Source organism: Papio anubis, chromosome 5 (assembly GCF_008728515.1).
Source record: "Papio anubis isolate 15944 chromosome 5, Panubis1.0, whole genome shotgun sequence".
Taxonomy (NCBI): Eukaryota; Metazoa; Chordata; class Mammalia; order Primates; family Cercopithecidae; genus Papio; species Papio anubis.
In genome coordinates, this window is record NC_044980.1 from 149,819,450 (window position 1) to 149,840,527 (window position 21,078).

Consider the following 21,078-nt stretch of genomic DNA (forward strand, 5'->3'; position numbering starts at 1 on the left):
GTCTCCCAAAGTGCTGAGATTACCAGCGTAAGCCCCCATGCCCAGCCTCTGTAGTTCATTTTCAAGGAAATTTTACCCAAGAGGACAACCTAGTGGGCAATTGAATCCTGACGGGAGCTGGAACAGCTGAAGCCCAAGGGCTGAGGGTTGGGCTCGTTGGCCAAGAAGAGTGGCATCTCCCACATCAGGGGAACAGTTGTCAGAATCTTCAGCTGAAAAATCTCTGAAAATAACAAAGCACATGAAACATGCAAGAAAAAGCAGCAATTATGCATCCACCACATCCCAGGGACATCATCCCCAGATCACTGCTGCAACTACACAAATGTTGCACCCTTTGCCCCTCTTCCTCTTTTCCCTCCAGCCTGAGCTTCCAACTCAGGTGGCTCAGACACCAGGCTTGTGTGTAGGAAAAGAGAGGTTAGGACATGGTGGAAAAGCCAAGGTGCTTCAAATCCTGAAGCAAACCCATTTAAAGTTAAGGAAAAGCATGAGTTTAAATACATGTTTGGAGTTTTGATTATTACCTTGAACTGAACTGGGCTTTCTTTTTCTTTTCTTTGTTGTTGTTGTTGTTGTTGTTGTTGTTGTTGTTGTTTTGAGATGGGGTTTTGCTCTTGTCACCCAGGCTGGAGTGCAGTGGCGCAGTCAGCTCACTGCAACATCCGCCTCCCAGGTTAAAGCCATTCTCCTGCCTCAGCATCCCAAGTAGCTGGGACTACCGGCGCCTGCCACCACGCCCGGCTAATTTTTGTATTTTTAGTAGAGACGGGGTTTGGCCAGGCTAGTCTTGAACTCCTGACCTCAGGTGATCCACCCTCCTCGGCACCCCAAAGTGCTGAGACTACAGGTGTGAGCCACCACACCCAGCCTCTTTTTCTTTTCTTAACTTTTTAATTACGGAAATTTTCGAACGTGCATCAGTGCAAGGAGAGTAGAATAAGGATGTACCCATTAGCCAGATTTAGCAATTGTCAAGTCATGGTCAAACATTTTTCATCCCTTCCCCTACCGATTTCTCCCCCTCCACTGGATTATAATGAAGCAAATCATAAACATTTTATTGTTTTATCAATAATTCAGTGTATGTTTCTATGCAAAATAAGGACTATTTTAACATGATAATAGTGCCATTATTACATCTTTTTTTTTTTTTTTTTTTGAGATGGTGTCTTGCTCTGTCGCCTGGGCTGGAATGCAGTGGTACCATCTTGGCTCACCGCAACCTCTGCCTTCCAGGTTCAAGCGATTCTCCTGCCTCAGCCTCCCAAGCAGCTGGGATTACAGGCACACAGCACCACACTCAGCTGACTTTTGTATTTTTAGTAGAGATGGGCTTTCACCATGTTGGCCAGGCTGGTCTCGAACTCCTGACCTCACATGATCCGCCCACCTCAGCCTCCTAAAGTGCTGGGATTACAGACGTGAGCCACCGTGCCCAGCCTATTATTACATCTTTAAAAATAACAAGTTTCTCAGTATTATCAAACATTGATTTAGCATTCAAATGTGTCTAATTGTCTCATAACATCTTTATACAATTGATTTGCTTGACTCTTAATCCAAAGTCCAAACATGCTCATATGTCTCTGAAAGTCTCTTTTAATCTAAGGGTTCCCCCTCTGACTTATTTGTTGTTGTTTTGTTTTGTTTTGTTTTTGTTTTTTGAGACAGAATCTGGCTCTGTTACCCAGGCTGGAGTACAGTGGTGCAGTCCCAGCTCACTGCAACCTCCACTCACTGGGCTCAAGTGATCCTTCCACTTCAGCCTCCCGAGTAGCCGGGACTACAGGTGTGTGCCACCATGCTTGGCTAACTTTTTGTATTTTTTGTAGAGAAAGGGTTTCACCATGTTGCCCAGGCTGGTCTTAAGCTCCTGGGCTCAAGCAATCCACCACCCTTGGCCTCCCAAAGTGCTGGGATTACAACCATGAGCCACTGTGCCCCACCTTCTATGACTTATTTGTGAATGACACTGAATCATTTGTCCTTAGCATGTTTTGTATTCTGGACTTATCCAATTGCATCTCCACAGTGTCATTTGTCAGGTCCATTTATCTCTTGTATTTCCTATAAACTCGAATTTATATCTCGAAGTTTGATTAGATTTGTGTTCAATTTTGTTTTCTCTTGGCAAGACTCCTGAATTGTTGGTTTTGTGTACTTTCTCTTGCATCACCTCAGGAGGCATACAACGTCTGGTTGTTATTCTTTTAAGATTAATCAGCGTGTTACAGTGTTGTCAGCTTCATATGACAGTTATACATTTTCGTATTGACTTTTTGCATAATAATTTTAACAGCCATTGATGATCATTGCCTACATTTATTATCTCTTTGGCATTGCAAAATGATGATATTCTATCACTCCTTCATTGATTGGTTTCTCAGAAAAAAAAAGGACTTCCTCATTAAATACTTGACTACTGAATTGAAAGATAGTTCTTCAAGAAAAGCAGGAAACATGTTTTATTCTTTTCCTTTGTTTCCAGTTTTCAGAAAAACAAGCTGGTTCTTCAGCATCCTCCAAAAGTGATCAAAAGGTTGGATGCTTTTTTCAATTCTCTTTTGGACTCATTGCTTTAACATTTTTGCTGTTCTTCATTCATGGCAATTATTATTCCTTTTGATACTTAAATTGTTCCATCTTTGGCAAGTGGGAGCTCCTTGAATTTGGCTCCTGGGAAGTGAACTTTTTAAAACGAAAACAAACAAAGGGACTATTTTTTTGTTTTGTTTATGTTTTCCTTAAAGTGAGAAAAAAAATATTGAGCTTCCTAAGTTTACAATTTAAAGTTGGCAAAGACAATTCCGAGATAGTGGGTTTGATGGCTCTATGAGAAAGAGAATAAAACTACTTATGATGGCACTCCATGGAGACTGAGCAAATGAAAGACTCCTAACGACTGCAGCAGCTACTGATGATGTTTTGTTTTCCCGGATGAGAGCACTTTGTGAAGTCTGTAAATCTTTTCATCTGAACCAAGCAGGTATAAAATGTACTTCTCTCAAAGGAGTTTGTAGTCTAGTTTGAGAAGATAACACTGTATTATCTAGGTTTCCTGGTAGTGACAGAAACCTCAAAATAACTGAGACTCAGAAAATAGATATTAAAAAAGGTAATCCAGGACTGGCATGGAAGATCCATGGTCACCAAGGTCCCAGGCTCTTTCTATCTTATACTCCATTGTCCTCAACATTCAATTTCCACCTCATGATACTAGATAGCTGCTTCAGCTCCAACTGTCACCTCAACATTCTAGTCAGAAGGCAGGAGGAAAATGGAAAGAAAAGGGGATGACAGATCCCACTAAGGAAATTTCCTAGAAGTTGTGCACACCACTTCTGTACATTCAGTTGACCAGAAGACAGTCACACAACTACACCTAGCTACTAGGGAGGCTAAAAATTGTGGTCTTTATTCTTGATGGCCAGATGCCCAGAAAACCATCAGGGATTCAGTCAGTTACTCTTGTATGAAGGAGAGAGTAGATATTTGGGAAAAGCAGCAATCCCTAACTCAAGCCCATATTCAGGGAGAAAAAAAAAAAAAAAAGATCTTGTTTGAGCAGCGTATTTTCACACATATGTCTTAAAATCTCAGAATAGGGGAGATCATTTAAAAATATACCTGTACCCTACCCTCCTGAGTGTCTTGATTATGCTGGGGCATCCAGTATATGAAATAAAATAAGGCTATTGTTTGGTAATTTACATTTAAAAATAAACATTGGAGAATTTCACTCCTATACAGCAAGAATGATTGTTTCATTTATTATTTATCACTACCCAGTACATGCCATCTCTGCTTACACTAAAATCTCTTGATTATTAACATGGTAGAGATAAATGCCACACATTATTTTTCAACTACGTACTAACTCTAAGGCAACATGCATGACTAGCACCCACCATTTGTAAGATGTATGGGATTCAGTCCTCCAAGGGACCCTCGCAAGGAAGCTAAGGATCAGAGGAGGCACAGCTTGCTCAAAGAGAAACAGCTTAGTAAGTGACAGATCTGGGAATCCAACACAAGTTTGTTTGTTTTTAAAGCCCATATATACTTTGTTTATTATGCCATTCTGAAGGATTCGCTTATTTTTCACTGTTTCACAAAATGTCAGGACAGAAAGGCAATCATCTATATGTAGCATTGAGAAATTTCTGTGGGCTTTAATTTAAATCTTAAAAACTAATACACTTCAGCAACATATTTCTTCATTTTAATGTGTGAGGGTTTTGTGCTCATTACCTCTTTTAATTGTCCAACCCAATTTGGCGAAGATCCATTCAACAAATTTTTCTTAAACATCTTTTTTAATGTGTCAGGCACTGTGATAGTTGCTGAGTATATCATGGTAAGCAAAACCACGCATTGTCCTTACCCCTTGTGCTACATGTTTTAACTGCTGGATGGATTGGATGGATTAAACCAGGAACTATAAAGATTAAACTGTAATCCTTACCATAATTTTGAGTCTACAGTTTTTCAAATATCATTTTGAGCCATATAGCAAAGCCTGTATGTATTTTTTACATATGCTTCCTCGTTTTGTGAATTTTGAAAGGATGTGGTTATGGCCTTTGACATCAGAGGAGAAGCTCAGCTATGTTGGCTGAATGTTGATAGAAAGATAACGTTGAAGGCAAGTTGCCCTTGAGCAACTCTCTGAAGATCAACTGCCTCCACATTGCATTCTTTGCCCCAAAACTCTTCCCTTTGGTTGTGCTGAGAGGTGATGCCCAAGGTGCATCACATTTCAAGAACTGGATCATGAACAACTTTATCCTCCTGGAAGAACAGCTCATCAAGAAATCCCAACAAAAGAGAAGAACTTCTCCCTCGAACTTTAAAGTCCGCTTCTTTGTGTTAACCAAAGCCAGCCTGGCATACTTTGAGGATCGTCATGGGGTATGTGAGCAGTTTCATTTGTCTTTTTTCACATAGTATTTTATGTTTGGACTGGGCTAATGCAAAAGTATATACATAGCATACAATAGAATACAGGAAACACAAACATGCTTGTTGTAACAACATAAAAAGTACAGTAAAAGTAACCAGAGGAGAATGCAGAGAGCAGTCAAGAGGTGAAATGGTGGTGCGAGGCAATTTCAGTTGTAAAAACTGGAAATTTAATATTCATCAGCTTTTTCCCTGTGCAAGATTATATTTGATTTTTAAATTATTAATAACATTTTAGGAAGCAAGTATTATGATTCATTAAAACTTGAACTTTCTATGAAACATACCAAATTTAATGAAACATACTAAACTTAATGAAATATACTAAATTTAATGAAACTTAGATTAATACAACATTAGCATTCGATGGGATGATCTACCCCAGCTTGCTTATTTTTAGTGGAAGAAACTGGTGTTTAGAATGGTTAAATTTGGGGTTCCGTGTTAACGTTTTCATGAATAACTCTGTCTGTCTCAATACTCGTCACTTGCCCAATCTTGAAATAAGATTCCCCAGGCATTTAATTGTCTAAAAGTTGTAAGGCACAATGGCAAGCCTCTTCATCTCTTGGTAGACTTCCTAGGACACCAGGTTTATTAAGAACAAAGTTTCTGCAGTGCAGACCAGCAGTTCTTACCCAGAAGAGTATGGCTGCTTAGCTAGGTCAGTCTGTCTCTGTATCTCAAAATAGTCTCATGCTTCTTTAAGATCAGTAATAACAAAAGCAACAGGAATAATCCTAATAATGTAGTTTGGTAGAAAAAGCATTGGACAAAGGGTCAGGAGACCAAACTACTTCTCAGTAGGTGATCCAATCTGGACAAATGTCTACCCCCTATTTCAGGTTCTTTCTTTATCAAAGGAAAAAACTGGAAATAACAACCTTCAAGATCCCTTTCTTCTTTAAAACTTCTTTGCTTTATGCAGTGGCTCTTGTTTAGCCCTATGCTGCAATTTTTCAAAGCGTGTTTGATTCCTTACTGTATGGTTATATTATTTTTACATCATTATTGGGGTAGGACAAGGATTATCACTTATATTTTACTGAAGGGAAAATAATATTAGGTGCCTGATGGTCACTTAGAAACAAAAGTGCTCTGATTCTTTGTTGGAGTCTGACTTAGTAGCTGGAGGCATGAGTTTGGGATTCTTTGGTGTGCCAGGCTTTAAAGCATTTCATGAGGTGGAGCTCCAAAGGAGGTCAGGCTGGGTATAGAGTCTATGGATGCCTCACTTTTTAAAGTTGCAGGTGTTGCATGTCTTTGATGAATTACCAAAAAAAAAAAAAAGTTGCAGGCGAAATAGTGCTGCCTCTTTAAAAGTGAAAAGAATTGCTTGTCTTGTTATCAGACTCTTACTGATAACAATTTACCAGTCAATCAGAAAACACATGGAATTATGTGCGAGGCCTCTGCCAGGTGGCCAGGAGCCCAGTTTGTGAACTTGGGGGATTTATCATAGAGCTAATAAATCGCATGGCATTACTCAATGCTTTTTTGTGAATGGAACATTTAAAGTTTTTGTTTCATATTGAAAGAACAGTCATGTACCTTTAAATATTTTTTTCAAAGCCCATTTTACAGTTTTCACCAGTTTGTTTTCCTGATTCAACATGGTATCATCTTATTTAGTTAGTACTAATAATTCTTTAGCCCAATTGTTATTTGTGAACTGTTTGTGAATTCAGCTCAATATTATTTGCAAATAATCACAGAACCAGATGGCCTCAATTCAGAATTTTATTGGTCATAATTTGCAAGTAGACAAGGTTGTAAAATCACCCTACTTCTTTATCTGAGCATTATGAAAAATTCCAAGACAATTACTTCATTCTGGGGAGCCCTAGGCTGTAGTTTCTGATACTTCCATGTAAGATACAGAGAATATATGTCCAAACATCAAATTTCTTGTTTTCTAATGCCTTTTTTGCACTTATAAATAACATTTTTAAAGTATTTCTTTAATTATTTAATTATTATAGAAATTGATTAATTAGAAATTTATCCAAGGTCCCTGAAACAGGTAATATATGTGAGTTATTATTGTCCATGTCTTATGTACACTACATCGTTTAGGGCCACCAATTTGTACACAAGAGTGCATTAATATTACCCATAAGTAAATAACATTACACCTGTGGGAAGAACATTTTCATTTTTAAATTAAAGCCTTCACTTTCAATCTGTAAAATGGATGTGATACTAGTACCCATTTCATAGGAAGATGGCAAAGACTCAGAGGTATAATGTCTTTAGGCTGAACTTTTTGAAATTATTTGGCAGGTCGAATATCAGGTATTAGAAGTCTCAAACAATTCAACTTAATGTATTAGGTACTTAGCATAGGCCCTGCCATCTGGTAAGCATCTACTAAAAGTTAACCGTTGTTTGTATCCCTTTCACGTCTCTACAGAAGCTAGCAGGGTGTCATAACAATTCATTTTCAAATTATGGGAGATATTCAAGGATTCTCCAAAGTCAAGCTAAGATCAGGGTCCTGGATTCCTTCTATTCTGTGGCAATACAAGTTTGTGGGGTAGATATACACGCATCATGAGCTGTTTGGCCAGTTATTGCCCCTCTTAGGGTGTCAGAGCTTGTTTTTCTCTTTTCTCATTTGTAAAATTATGATTCCTGCAATTCTCATATTCTATGAATTTATAACACCATATGAAAAATAACCCTTCTACATACTCAAGAACATATTCTGTAGTTCTATAAATCAAGTATGTTTATTCTAACCTTAAAAATCATGCCTATTGTCATTATAATACTAATTGATTGAGGCTTTTACTTTAACATGGATTTAGTTCTGGTGTTAGATGCCTATTTTTCCTATTGAGATGTGCAAGTGTTTTCAGAGGGGCCAAAAAGCGCCTTCATCTTGCTGGAGCAGTGAGCCAGAAAGAAGCATAGATTTGGCAGGTAGTGGCTTGCAGACAGACATGATTTCAGAGTCTCTCCTGTGCCTGTCAATTTTTTTCCAAGTAGTCCCTGATGCCAGAAATTCTTTAACAGAGGGCAATGAGAGATAAGGGCACATGGGTGTGCTGGTAAATGCTTAGGAATCCGAGTATGGGGCTTGTTGGATAGCCTTGATTCATAGTGTTTGCCAATTCCTTTGGTGTAAATACTCCCATCATGGCCCATTTTAAACTACCAATGTGAAGTCTGCTGGTTCACAGATTCCTGAAAATTTAACAATTAGCTACCTCAGGCCAGTACAAGCCAAGTCCAGCACATCATTGGCAAGCCTAAGAACAAATGATCCTTGAAGAGGTAGCCACCAACTAAGCAGCATACTTAGTTGCACATGACTGATATCAGATCCTTTTCAGTGGTAAAAAGAAAGTGAAGAACCTCAGGCGCTTTGAGTAAGCACAGAATGGAAGAGGCAGCCTAGATGGGAATAAAGCATCATAGATTGGTGTGGCTCCTGTGGCCACTTTCTAGATGTGGGATCTCAGACCAGACATTTGACCTCTTTATGCCTGTGTCCTATTTGTAAAGTAAGGATCCCAGCACTACCTACTTCAAGTGATGTTGAGTATTTCATGAGAAAAGTATGTTTTAAGCTTCTTACCAATTGCTACATGGTAAGGTGATTATCACTCACAATTTTGCCCAAGCACCACCTTGATCTTCTGAAAGCCCCTCTGGAGAACTGGAAACATTCTTCTGTTTTGATGACTCTTTCCACCTTAGAGATCAAGTGTGCTGTGCACCTTATGATGTGAGAGTCATTATCATTTACATGGAACCAGAGAAACAGTTATGATCACCATTCCAGTCAGCATCTGGGTGAGGGTCTCCACTCTTCACGGCCTCTTCCCTTTAGCGTGCAGTCTGATCTAGCAACAGAACCATCTCCTGCTTGCAGCAAGCATCCTTTCTAAATTAAAGGTGGTAGGTGGGGAGATGGTCACCTTTCCTTGCTTTTGAAAGCATTACTGCATAGTGGTCAAAAACACTGCTTCTACATCAGATCTGGGTCAAAGACTAGGTCACATATGATCTGTGTGATTTTGTGTAAATTACATAATGCTGTGCAATCTTCTAAAAAACTATTTACTTTTTTTTTTTTTCTTTTTGAGACAGCGTCTTGCTCTGTCGCCCAGGCTGGAGTGCAGTGGTGCCACCTCAGTTCACTGAAACTTCTGCCTCCCAGGTTCAAGTGATTCTCCTGCCTCAGCCTCCTGTGTAGCTGGGACTACAGGTGCGCACCACCACACTCGGCTAACTTTTGTGTTTTTTTTAGTAGAGACGGGGTTTCACCATATTGGCCAGGCTGGTCTCAAACTCCTGACCTCATGATCCGCCTGTTTCAGCCTCCCAAAATGCTGAACCATTGCACCCGACCTATGTTTTTAAAATAATTAAGCAAGGCCAGACACATAGACTCACACCTGTAATCCCAACACGTTGGGAGGCCGAGGTGGGTGGATCACTTGAGCTCGGGAATTTGAGATCAGCCTGGGCAACACGGTGAGACTCCATCTCTACAAAAAAAAAAAAAAAAAAAAAAAAAAAAAAAAAGCCAGATGTGGTGCATGCATGCCTGTAGTCCTAGTTACTCAGGAGGGTGAGGTGGGAGGATCCCTTGAGCCCAGGAGGTTGAGGCTGCCATGAGCTGTGATCATGCCACTGTAATACAGCCTGGGCAACAGGCTGAGACCTGGTCTCAAAAATAAAATAAAATAATTAAACATTCCTTCATGATCTTATTTCCTTTTAAGAAGATGGAGGTCACTCTTTTTACAAGTCCCCAATGGAAAGGACAGTCCTGAAAATTGGTACCCTGTGCCAAATGGGTCTTCTGCAATGAACTATTTTAGGACCTGTACACTTTCCACATATGCCCCAGGACAAATCTTTGTCTTCATTCACTTCAAGAAACCCCGCTATGTGTCTTTAAAAAAAAAGAGAGAGAGAGAGGCCGGGCACGATGGTCCACGCCTGTAATCCCAGCACTTTGGGAGGCTGAGGAGGGTGGATCACCTGAGGGCAGGAGTTCGAGACCAACCTGGCTAATATAGTGAAACCCCGTTTCTACTAAAAACACAAAAAATTAGTCAGGCGTGATGGCAGGTGCCTGGAATCCCAGCTACTCGGGAGGCTGAGGTAGGAGAATTGCTTGAACCCGGGAGGCAGAGGTTGCAGAGTGCTGAGATTGTGCGATTGCACTCCAGCCTGAGCAACAAGAGCAAAACCCCGTCTCAAAAAAATAAAAATAAAAATAAAGAGAGATAGAGAGGGAGCCCTGGAAAGCTTTGCCTCCTAAAGTTTCCCTAGAATCTCCCCAGATTCCCACAGCCACCTCCTTAGTGGAAGCTGTCAGAATCTCTCACCTGGGACTGCTACCACCTCTCATGGTCTCCCTGCACCCGCTTCACCCCTGCCCGCCACTTCATCCTCCACATGGCAGCCAGCACCAGCTTTTCACATGTGACTGTAGTCAAGTCCTGAAGACCTTCATCAGAAGTTGATGTGTCCCTCCAGCAGCTCTCCCCATTGCCCTAAGGATGGACACTACCAGAATCTACCACATGGTCTCGTCTGTCTCAGCTCTTGTCTCACTCTCTCATCTCTGGGATCCAACCACACTGGGTTTTCTTCAATGTTAAAGCCTCCATTTTAAGTGTCACTTACTTGGGAAAGCCTTCCTTGATGTCCCTAGACTAAGTCATGTCCTCCTGTCCTGTTCTACCATGGCACCAGGTGTCCTTTCTTCACAGCACATGCTGAAGTTGTAACTACTCATCTGTTAATGTAACGATGTATTCATGTCATTTCCCCACCTCACCCTCCATTGGACTATCAGCTTTATGAGAGTAGGCACCCAAGTTGATAAAGATGGCCTCGCCAGTGTCTACAAGAGTGTCTGGCACACACTATTCACTCATGCATCATTTGTGGAAGGAATAAAAGGAGAAAGGGAGAAAAGAAAGGAGGGAGTAAGGACATAAGGTATAGATTCGGCTGGAGAGGTTAGAGACACAAATGAACCTCAAATAGAAAAGGTTCAATGCCCAAATAATAGACATAGAACTTCAAAAGGGAGATTACTGGGTGTAGGAACATGTAACAAAGACTCCCTGGAGGCAGTAGTGTATGACCTATCCTTGAACAAGGAAGAGGAAGATTTAGGTATTCAGGTGGATGGAATTTTAAGTGCTAGGTCAGAGAGGCACATGTAGGAACCAGCAGGAGGCCCAGGTCCCAGCCTTCAACTCTTTTTAGGAGACTTAATCAACTCTTTTCTCCTTTTTCCTCTGCCCTGTCTTACCCTTCCTTCCTTGCCTTTTACAGCTAAACCCTCTGTAGATGATATTCTTTTTTTTTTTTTCTTTGACCCAGAGGCTTGCTCTGTCTCCCAGGCTGGGGTGCAGTGGTGTGATCACAGCTCACTGTAGCCTCAACTTCCCAGGCTCAAGTGATCCTTCTGCCTCAACCTCCTGAGTAGCTGGGACTAGAAGCATGCACCATCATGCTCAGCTATTAAAAAAAAATTGTAGAGACAGAGTCTCACTATATTGCCCAGGCGGGCCTCAAACTCCTGGGCTCAAGCAATCCTCCTGCCTCAACCTCCCAAAGTGCTGGGATTATAGGCATGAGCCACCATGCCTGGCCATGTAGATAACATTCTTAAAACTACCCAGGCATTTTTGCTTGAGACATTGAGAAGTCATGGACCCTCTTCTCTTCATTCCCATGTCATTCAGTTGCCTTCCAGCTGGGTTCCTGCTGACATTTGAAGCTCTGTACCGTCTATTATCCACACAACACCTAGAATGAACCTTAAAATTTTAAATCAGATACTACTTTCTACCTTAAAGCCCTCCATGGCTTTTTAGGGTATTTAAATAAATTCTCAACTATGACTTACAAGACCCTTCATCCTGTCGTCCTAGCCTGCCTTCTTTATTTCACTTCACACCACACTCCCTGTATGTGCTTCTATCACATCTGCCTTCTTTCTTAACCATAAGCACTCAAAGCTCAAGGTCCTTGCAGGGCCTTTGTACAGGGCCAGGACTAGGGTGAGACAAGTGAGACACACACATAAAATGGCACTCATTCTCAGGATGCAGGATCTTTGCATTAGCTGTTCCCACTGTCTCAAACACCCCAGATTTTTGCAGGAGGGTTTGTGTGTTTGCTTGTTTGTTTGAAACATGGTCTTGCTCTGTCACGCAGGCTAGAATGCAGTGGTGGAATCTTGGGTCTGCAACCTCTGCCTTTCAGACTCAACCGATCCTCCCGACTAGCTGGGACTACAGGAGTGCATCACCATGTCTGGCTAATTCTGTTTGTTGATTTATTTCCCACCTCTTCCAAAGCACATAGATACTTTAGTATCTGCACTTATTTGTTAGGTTTCTGGATCTGCTTCCCTGTTTAATTTCTGTCTGTCCATCTACTGGAAGGGCAGTTCCATGAAAGCAGAGATCTTGACTGTCTTCTTCATCACAGTATCACCATCATCTAAAACAGTTCTGGGCACTGGTTAGTAGTAATAGGTGGTCAGTAAATATCTGGGGAATGAATGAAGGCCACATAACTCATGTTGCATTCAGAAAAGCATCTGGAAGCTAAAAATGTGGGTCTTGTCTAGTCACACAAAGACAAGGAAGGGCCCAAGCAAAGTACTTTGCAATTGAGACATGCACAGTTTCCATCTGTTTTAATGGAGTGTTGTCATGAATTGGTCTTTACCTGCGTAATGTGAGGTTAATGTTTTATGGAGATAACTATTGTATTGACAGCTTCTTTTCTCGAAATAAAATTAGATTTGATTCCTACTGTTTAGGGACTGGTGCACCCATTCATCAGTTTCTGCAGTAAAAATAGGCCAGAGAGAAATACTATAAACATGAGAGTTTAGTTTCTGACTCAGTCTGAAAGAAAGCAGAAGAGCTCAGTTTCAGACCAGGCACAGTGACTTACGCCTGTAATCCTAGCACTTTGGGAGGCCAAGACGGGCAGATTGCCTGAGCTCAGGAGTTCGAGACCAGCCCGGCCAACATGGCAAAACCCCATCTCTACTAAAAGTACAAAAAATTAGCCAGGTGTGGTGGCACATACCTGTAATTTGGCTACTCGGTAGGCCGAAGTAGGAGAATTGCTTAAACCCAGGTGGCGGAGGTTGCACTGGGCTGAGATCGCACCACTGCACTCCAGCCTGGGCGACAGAGCAAGAAGTTGTCTCAAAAAAAAAAAAAAGAAAAAAAAGAAAGAAAGAAGAGCTCAGTTTCTTGAACTACAAGCTCCATGTAAAACAAGATATGTAAATATCAAACTCGGAAATCATGTCTACAAAAAACTGTACTAAAGCTCTTCTCAAATGTTGATGAACCAAATAGTAAATCCTCATTCCACCCTCATTTTCTGAACCAACTGATAATACGTTCCTCCATTCATCAGTGAATTATGAGACCTACTGGAAAAAGTAGACCTTCCAGGAAGTAATTTTCATCCAGAGGTCAGTTTGGGTTTGGCTTCATGACACTCAGAGGCCTCGCTAAAAGTGATCCTGAGGAGAAAACAGGTCTGTAATGCCTTCCCATGCATATAAAAGTCCCCGTTTGGATCAACGGTCTGTTCAGTTTCTTGAAATTCAGTAAAAGTTTTCTGTATTTTAATATAATAAGAGCTAGATACAGGTTCTTACGTCTTATGTTGCCGTATAATTCCTATTAACCTAAAGGTATTTATAAGCAGGCTTCTCATTGTATTTTTCCTTTTTTGATATTTAAAAAGTCACAGAAATTATAACTGTTTGTTATAAAAATTCAACTATAGGGTTTTTTTCCCCCAAACTTCATATATTGTGCCAAATTTTTATTATTATTATTGGTTTTGGGGTTTTTGTTTGTTTGTCTGTTTTTCATTGACTCTGTATCAAGGAAATGTTTCTGTTTTGGTACATTTAGATTTAGTCATTTGTTCAGCAAACATTTTGCAAATAGCTACTCTGTGCCAGGCACTGTGCTAGATGTGAGGAACACAGTGGTAAGTAATGGAGGCAGGTGTCTTACATTGGTGCAGAAGTAATTGAGGTTTTAATTGAGGTCAATTACTTGTGCACCAACCTAACAGCTTGCATTCCAGGAGATGAGACAGACAGCAACCAAGTGTATAACTGCATAGAGCAGATAGAGAATGTGGTAGGTTCTATGGCAAGACCAGGCAGCCACTGGGACTGAACTGGGAGGAAGGGTGGTCAGAGAACTGAAATTTGAGGAAAGAACTAGTTAAATAAAGAAATGGGAAAGAGTGTTCTGGGCAGAGGGAACTGCAAGAACAAAGACCCTGAGGTAGGAGAAGGCTTGGCTTGTGTGAGGAACAGAGATTTGAACATGCAGAGTTCAAGAGTGGGGCACAAGACAAGGGGCAGAAGCCAAACTCTTGTGGATCATGGCAAGGAGTTTGGATTTTATTCCAACGCCAATGAAAAGTTTCCAAGGTTGAAGCAGTGGGGGTGATTCCATCCATCTAGAAGTGAGCTGACAGCTTTGGGGTCAGCAGATTGTACAATGGCCAAGAATAGAAGCCAGCCAGGAAGCCAGGTAGAGTCTACTGCAGTGGTCTCCTGGGCCATTGTGTAGTGTCCCATCCTATGAGTTGTTCTTCAGCTGTCTTACGTTTTAACTTTCTTGTGGCATCCTTCTTCCTGGGGGTACTTTGTCCAGAATCATCTCACTCCATGTTTTGATAGGAAAGTGCCTGGTGTATAACCTGGGTCAGGATCAACACTGAGCTCAGACAAACTGTAGCAGCAAAGACTGAAACCAAATTAGAATTGAGTTAAATCAGCTTTGATTGATCTCAAGACAGAGTAAGGAATCTTCCGATCCTCATATTGTCAAAAAAATTAATGAACCAAGTACTTTCAGAATGTTTTCTGTAATCTGGTCTGAAGACATCAATTTACTATCTGTGTCAGCACTGGTCTTTTCTCTCGTGCAGACATATCTTTTGCAGAGTTATAATCATAATGCATGACAATTTTATATTCTACCTTTCCATTTATTCTTTTATGTAAATGTATTTCCATATATCTACATTGCCTCCAAAGTAATCATTTTTCATATATATGATTTTTTAATGGTTGAGTCAGTTCATTGCAAGAACATGCTTATCTATTTTACATACGTGGGGGAATAGATGAACTTATCTGTTAGCTATGGTTCAACATTCAGAGTGTTTCCAGGTATAATGAAAACACCAAAAAAAAAAAAAAGTAAACATAATATAGGGCTGTCTTATTTTAAAAATCAGCTTCTTAGGATAGAGTGCCCCAAATAGGATAATTGTGTCACAGGATAAGAAGATTTTCTGGTCTTAATCGTTTGTTGCTAGATCATCTTCCAAAGAGATTGAAGAAGCAGTGCATGGGCCACAAAAAGCGGCACCGTATTTGTTAGCAGAACCATTAGAGAAGATTATGTTTCTAAAAAGGAACTAATAGAAACAAAAGAATCACACTGTTGTGATTTTCAAGTACCCCATTTTGAATGTTGTAGTGAGAGAGAGGGCAAAATGTGTAATCTTTTACACATAGGTGAGATGATTTGATTTAAAGTCAGTGTCACATGTATGTAGACGAACCCACCACCTGCATAGTTGGATTTAAGCGGTGCCAGAGGGTCTCCTACTCTGCAAAAGCTGAATCCTCGAACTGACGTCACAGAGTGGGGGTGGTCTGAAAGGTTCCCATGAATGAGTTCTTTGGGTTAGGTCATGAAACACCTTATCAAGGAGCAAATGAAACACAAGAAGGTGTCGCAGGAGCCACTTTTGACTGTTCCATAGAAGTTAGTTTTAATTTTAGACAGGGCCTATGACACTGAAATTTTCAGGCTGCAATTCCAGAAAAGTGGGATGAGGTGAGCAAGGAACAACAGAGCAACCTAACAGAAAAGAGATTTGCATGCTGCTATAAAGACACATGCTCACGTATGTTCATTGCGGCACTGTTCACAATAGCAAAGACTTGGAATCAACCCAAATGTCCATCAGTGACAGATTGGATTAAGAAAATGTGGCACATATACACCATGGAATACTATGCAGCCATAAAAAAGGATGAGTTTGTGTCCTTTGTAGGGACATGGATGCAGCTGAAAACCATCATTCTCGGCAAACTATCGCAAGAACAGAAAACCAAACACCGCATGTTCTCACTCATAGGTGGGAACTGAACAATGAGATCACTTGGACTCGGGAAGGGGAACATCACACACGAGGCCTATTATGGGGAGGCGGGAGGGGGGAGGGATTGCATTGGGAGTTATACCTGATATAAATGACGAGTTGATGGGTGCTGACGAGTTGATGGGTGCAGCACACCAACATGGCACAAGTATACATATGTAACAAACCTGCACGTTATGCACATGTACCCTAGAACTTAAAGTATAATAATAAAAAAATTTAAAAAGAAAAAGAAAAAAGAAAAGAGATTTGGACCCAAGTCACCTGGCTAATTCTTTACTCTCTCTGGGATTTAGCTTTCTTGTCCTAAAATTAAAGGATTCGGCTGGATCAGTGCTTTTTCAAACTTTAAAAAACATTTTAATATAAAATTATACAAGTCATCACTATCCCCACATATGGAACAGAAAGAAGTGGAAGTTCTCTGCTTGAAGCAGGGCAGGGCAACTGCCCAGAACCCTATGTCCCTTGGCCTGTCCCTGACTTTCAGGGATCAACAAGGTATCTTCCAACTCTGTGACCTGTCTCCCCAGGGTGTAAATTGAATAGTAGAAATGAAAAGACAAGAGCTGATTTAGAAAGTAACCTTGAAGCCTCATTGTCCTCATCTCTAACATTATAAAGTTGGACTGAATGATTTCTAAAGACTCTTCCAGTTCAAAACTGTGGAACCTTGGCTCACATTTGTAATACCAACACTTTGGGAGAGCAGAGTGAGAGGATTGCTTGAGGGCAGGAGTTTGAGACCAGCCTGGGCAACATAGTGAGATCCCATCTCCACAAAAACAAAAAATAAAAAAATTAGCTGGGCATGGTGGTGCACACCTATAGTCCCACTATTTGGGAAGCTGAGATGAGAGGATTACTTAAGCCTAGGAGTTCAAGGTTGCAGTGAACTATGATTGCACCACTGCACGCCACCCTGGGCTACAGAGAGACACCCTATCTCTATTTTCTTTTAAGTGGAAATTGGATATCTCTGCCAATGATAACAGGAATTCACAAAAAGTGATGGAGATTAGCCAAACATGGAAACCTTTTCAGGAAGTAACACCTTTAAGGTGATTAATAACTGTGTGGCTCTTGAGAAAGCATGTTGTCAAAATACAAGCATGACCCCAAGAATGTCCCCTGAAAATCAAGTCGGACATTTCATGTGTAACCAATATAAAATCTGAAATAATAACAGCCAATATTTAATGAGTTCTCTTTGTGTTTCAGAGCATCAGGGTTAAGTGTTTTATATGTCTTATATCATAAATATTCACAATACCCACATTCATTATGTTATCCTATTGTTATCCCCATGTAATTTCTGAGAAGGCTGAGGTTTAAAGAAGCTAAGTATCTTTATTTAGGTTACACATATAGGACAAATATTATAAGTTGGATTAAATGTTCTTCAATGGACATTTTCAGATCTAAGCTTGTTTGGGTCTGATAAGTCTTATAATAGAAACTGAAAAGGCAGAGTTGGGGCAAGGATTTTTTGGTGAGTTTCTAACACAGTCCAATAGAGGCGTTGAGTCGGAACCAGTGGGCTTGCTCCAGGTTGCCCAGCAGACTTACCCGAAAGACAGCACAAACATCATCAACAGCAACAATTGTTTTAAAAAAAACAATAGTTAGCATTACTACAAGAAGAGGACTGAACACTTTGTTAAGTATTTTCTCATTTCCTCCTTACAATTCTTTGAACGAGATAAAAGTAAAATTTTGTTTTAGTGAGGAAGCAATGGAGCTACGAGGACAGTAAGTAATTTTCCCAAGGAAGCGAAGTGAAAAGTGTAAAGGCAACAGCATGCCTTAGGATGTAAGGATTCCCTACACTTTGCTCCTACTACACATTATTGAGACCTTTCCTGATATCTTTGTGGTTACCTAAGTAGGATTACGTTTTGCGAGAAGGTAATTCTACTTACCTTCATGATTGCAAGCATCTCAGCCAGCTTCTCGCTGCGAGTTTGTGAATTCACCAGTCTTTGGTGACTTTGCAGAGTGTATTTCCATTCACCTGGACTCTATGGGCTGACAAACATGAGTTCCTGGGCTTGTAAACCTGAGAATCTGTTCCTGGGATGGCCTCTGACAAGGAAAGAGGCTGTATCCGCCTGAGCACTATCTAGTTTTCCAGATTAACAACTAATAACAGCATCGACCACTTATTGAGCCTTTTCTGGGAATAACATTCTGGGAACGCTATATCCAAAGTGGTAATACAAGGAGTACCAGGAGGAAAGTATTAGCCCAGCGAAGCGACCCAGAAAGGGAGATTGAGGGTGCTAACGCCAAACTTCACCCTTTTCCACAATCTGTGTTGAGGCCACTTCCATGAAAATGACCCAATGTGGTGTTTCCCAAAGTGGGGTACTACCAGGAGCACACAAGATGGTACATGGACAAATCTGGTTTTAACATGTCTTTAATAGTTATGTATCTACTACAATTTATATTCGAAATAAGTGTTTTAAAATTTATGGTGGTGGTTTACAGTTTCCTCCTGGAATAAATTTGTTTATGTGGAAAAAAGTCAATTGAAAGAATACTATTAAGCAGACAATACTATTTGAGGGAAGTAGGGTATGGTGGAAATTGCCAGGCTAGGTTGCAAACCGAAGCCTGGGAGCACTGAATCCTTGGGATAGCAGTGTAAATCATGATTCATTATAATTTGCTTTTAAGTAGTTTCAAGAGTGAAATGTAATAACCTCCCCTGGACATTTGGAGATACAGAGGTGATGCGCAGAGTCTAGGGCACTTGAAGATATTGGGCTGGTGCAAAAGACATTGTGGTTTTTGCCGTTAATAGATATAAGCACAGAGGAGCAGGAAGATGGTCAAAAGAGATCTCAGGCCCCCACGTTCTGCCAGAGCACAGCAAGCAAATGAGCCTCTTGCCACAAACTGAACCCAAATTTCTCTGAATCCAAGAAAAGGCTGTTCTAATTCCAAACAAGCTCATTGTAAACCTCAATAACATGAAGTTAGTGTTGTTCACATTGCTTTCCAACTATGTTTCAGATTGATATAACTGGTTCCTAATGCATAATTAACTGCTGTTGGAATGAATCCTTGTCCCCTTGCCTCTGTGCCTGCTGGACTTCATATCTGTGTATTAATAGTCACTTTTGTTTGGCAATCTTGTGAAAAATGTAGACTAATTTTTAATTCTTAAAGAGATAATACATTCACATAATTTTATTTTTATTTTAATTTTTTTAGATACTGGGTTTTGCCATGTGGCACATTTCAACAATTTTTTTTAAAAAGTTGCAAAATGTTATGCAGTAACAAATCTCCCATCCTTGTCCCAAGTCACATTGCTGTCCTACATCACAGTAACCATGATAGTTAATTTCTTATAAATTCCTCCAACAATACTTTATGCAAATACTTGTAATACAAATAAACATTCTTCTTTCCTTCCTTTTTGAATAGTAGTAACATACTCTGCACACACTTCTTAACCTTTCTTTTAGTTGGTTAACAATATATCCTGGAGATTAATCCACATGGATACACAAAGATATTCTTCATTCTGTTTATGGTTGCATAATACTTCATTGCATGCATGAAAAATTTCTTTTAGTTATGGTTGGTCTGTTTCCAGTTTTTTGTTATTATGCACAATGAGAAATGAATGGCCTTGTAGATGTGTCATTTTCCATAAATATGATTATAATAGTGATTCTCAACCAAAGGTGATTTTACCCACCAGGGGACATTTGACAAAGCCTGGGGAAATTTTTGGTTGTTATAAGTGGGGAGGAGGGTGCAATCAACATCTAGTGGGTAGAAGCTGAGGGTGCTGCTGAATATCCTATAATTCACAGAACAGACTCACAACAAAGAATTATTCAGCCCAAAATGTCAATAATGCTGAGGTTGAGAAGCTCCAGTCTGTTGAAAACATTTCTAGAAGTGGAATTGCTGAGTCAAAGGATATTTGCATCTGTTATTTTGTTGACTACGAGCAAATTACTCTCTACAGAAGTTGTACCAATGAACATTCCCCAGGGCCACATGTGAGAAGCCTGTTTTCTCAAAACCTTACCAACACCATTATCTTACGTTTTGATCTTTGCTTATCTGATAGGGGTTTAAAAAATAGTACCTAAGTATAATTTATTTGCATTTCTGTTGTTATAGTGACATTAAGCATCTTTCCATATGCTTAAATATTTATATACCTTTTGCTCATTTTCCTATAAGTTTATTAGTATTTTATTTAATTTATAGGAGCTCTTTATCTACCAGCTAAACACTTTGAGCAGACTAGTTTTAACCTACATTTTCATTGTCAAGAGATTTTTATCCACCTACCAATTTTTCTGGAAATCTTATTCCAAATTATTTCCATTAAGAGTTTTGTCATAGGGTTCACGATAACATTTTCTGCTGCATACTTGGTTTTACTTGCTATTCCTTCAATCAATTAACAAATATTAATTGAATATGACCTCAATGCAAGGAGTTATTTCCTGAAATGCGATGAAGTTGTTATGCACTTATGTATTTTGGCTACTGGTCCTTCAGCGCTTAAAAAGAAGACACAAAAAATATGTTCTTTCAAAATCATTAAACATTTCCTATTTCTTATTCTGGGAGGAAGGTCTTCGAAGGAACATTCACAGCTTAGAGATGCCGAGAGAACAATACAGAGGATGCCTTGAGAATCTACTTTATGCTTGGAAAATATCAGTTAGTTCCTGCTCTTAATTTCCACATAAATCCATTTCTCTCTTCTCCCTTTTATAAGAAAATCCAAACACACATGTTTTCATCATGCTAGGATCATGTTACCTTCATCTAGTAAGAATGGGGCTTGGACATTATTCCTGAGTTATCATTTCACTTATAAGATAAATATATCCATATAAAAGCACACTGAATTAC

General features: G+C 40.0%; 1 protein-coding gene across 2 annotated transcripts in view; it reads left to right on the plus strand.

Annotated features, from left to right (window-relative positions):
- The first annotated feature begins 1,892 nt into the window (after positions 1 to 1,892).
- The window catches only part of ITK (IL2 inducible T cell kinase), a 77,205-nt gene continuing 58,019 nt past the window's right edge, over positions 1,893 to 21,078 (plus strand). Inside the window, exon 1 of one of the 2 annotated variants that reach the window (XM_021939905.2) lies at positions 1,893 to 4,914. In XM_021939905.2, the coding sequence (XP_021795597.2) occupies positions 4,777 to 4,914 (138 nt within the window). In that variant the 5' untranslated portion in view covers positions 1,893 to 4,776. The remainder of the gene's footprint in view (positions 4,915 to 21,078) is intronic. The other variant, XM_021939906.2, reaches the window with a different exon arrangement.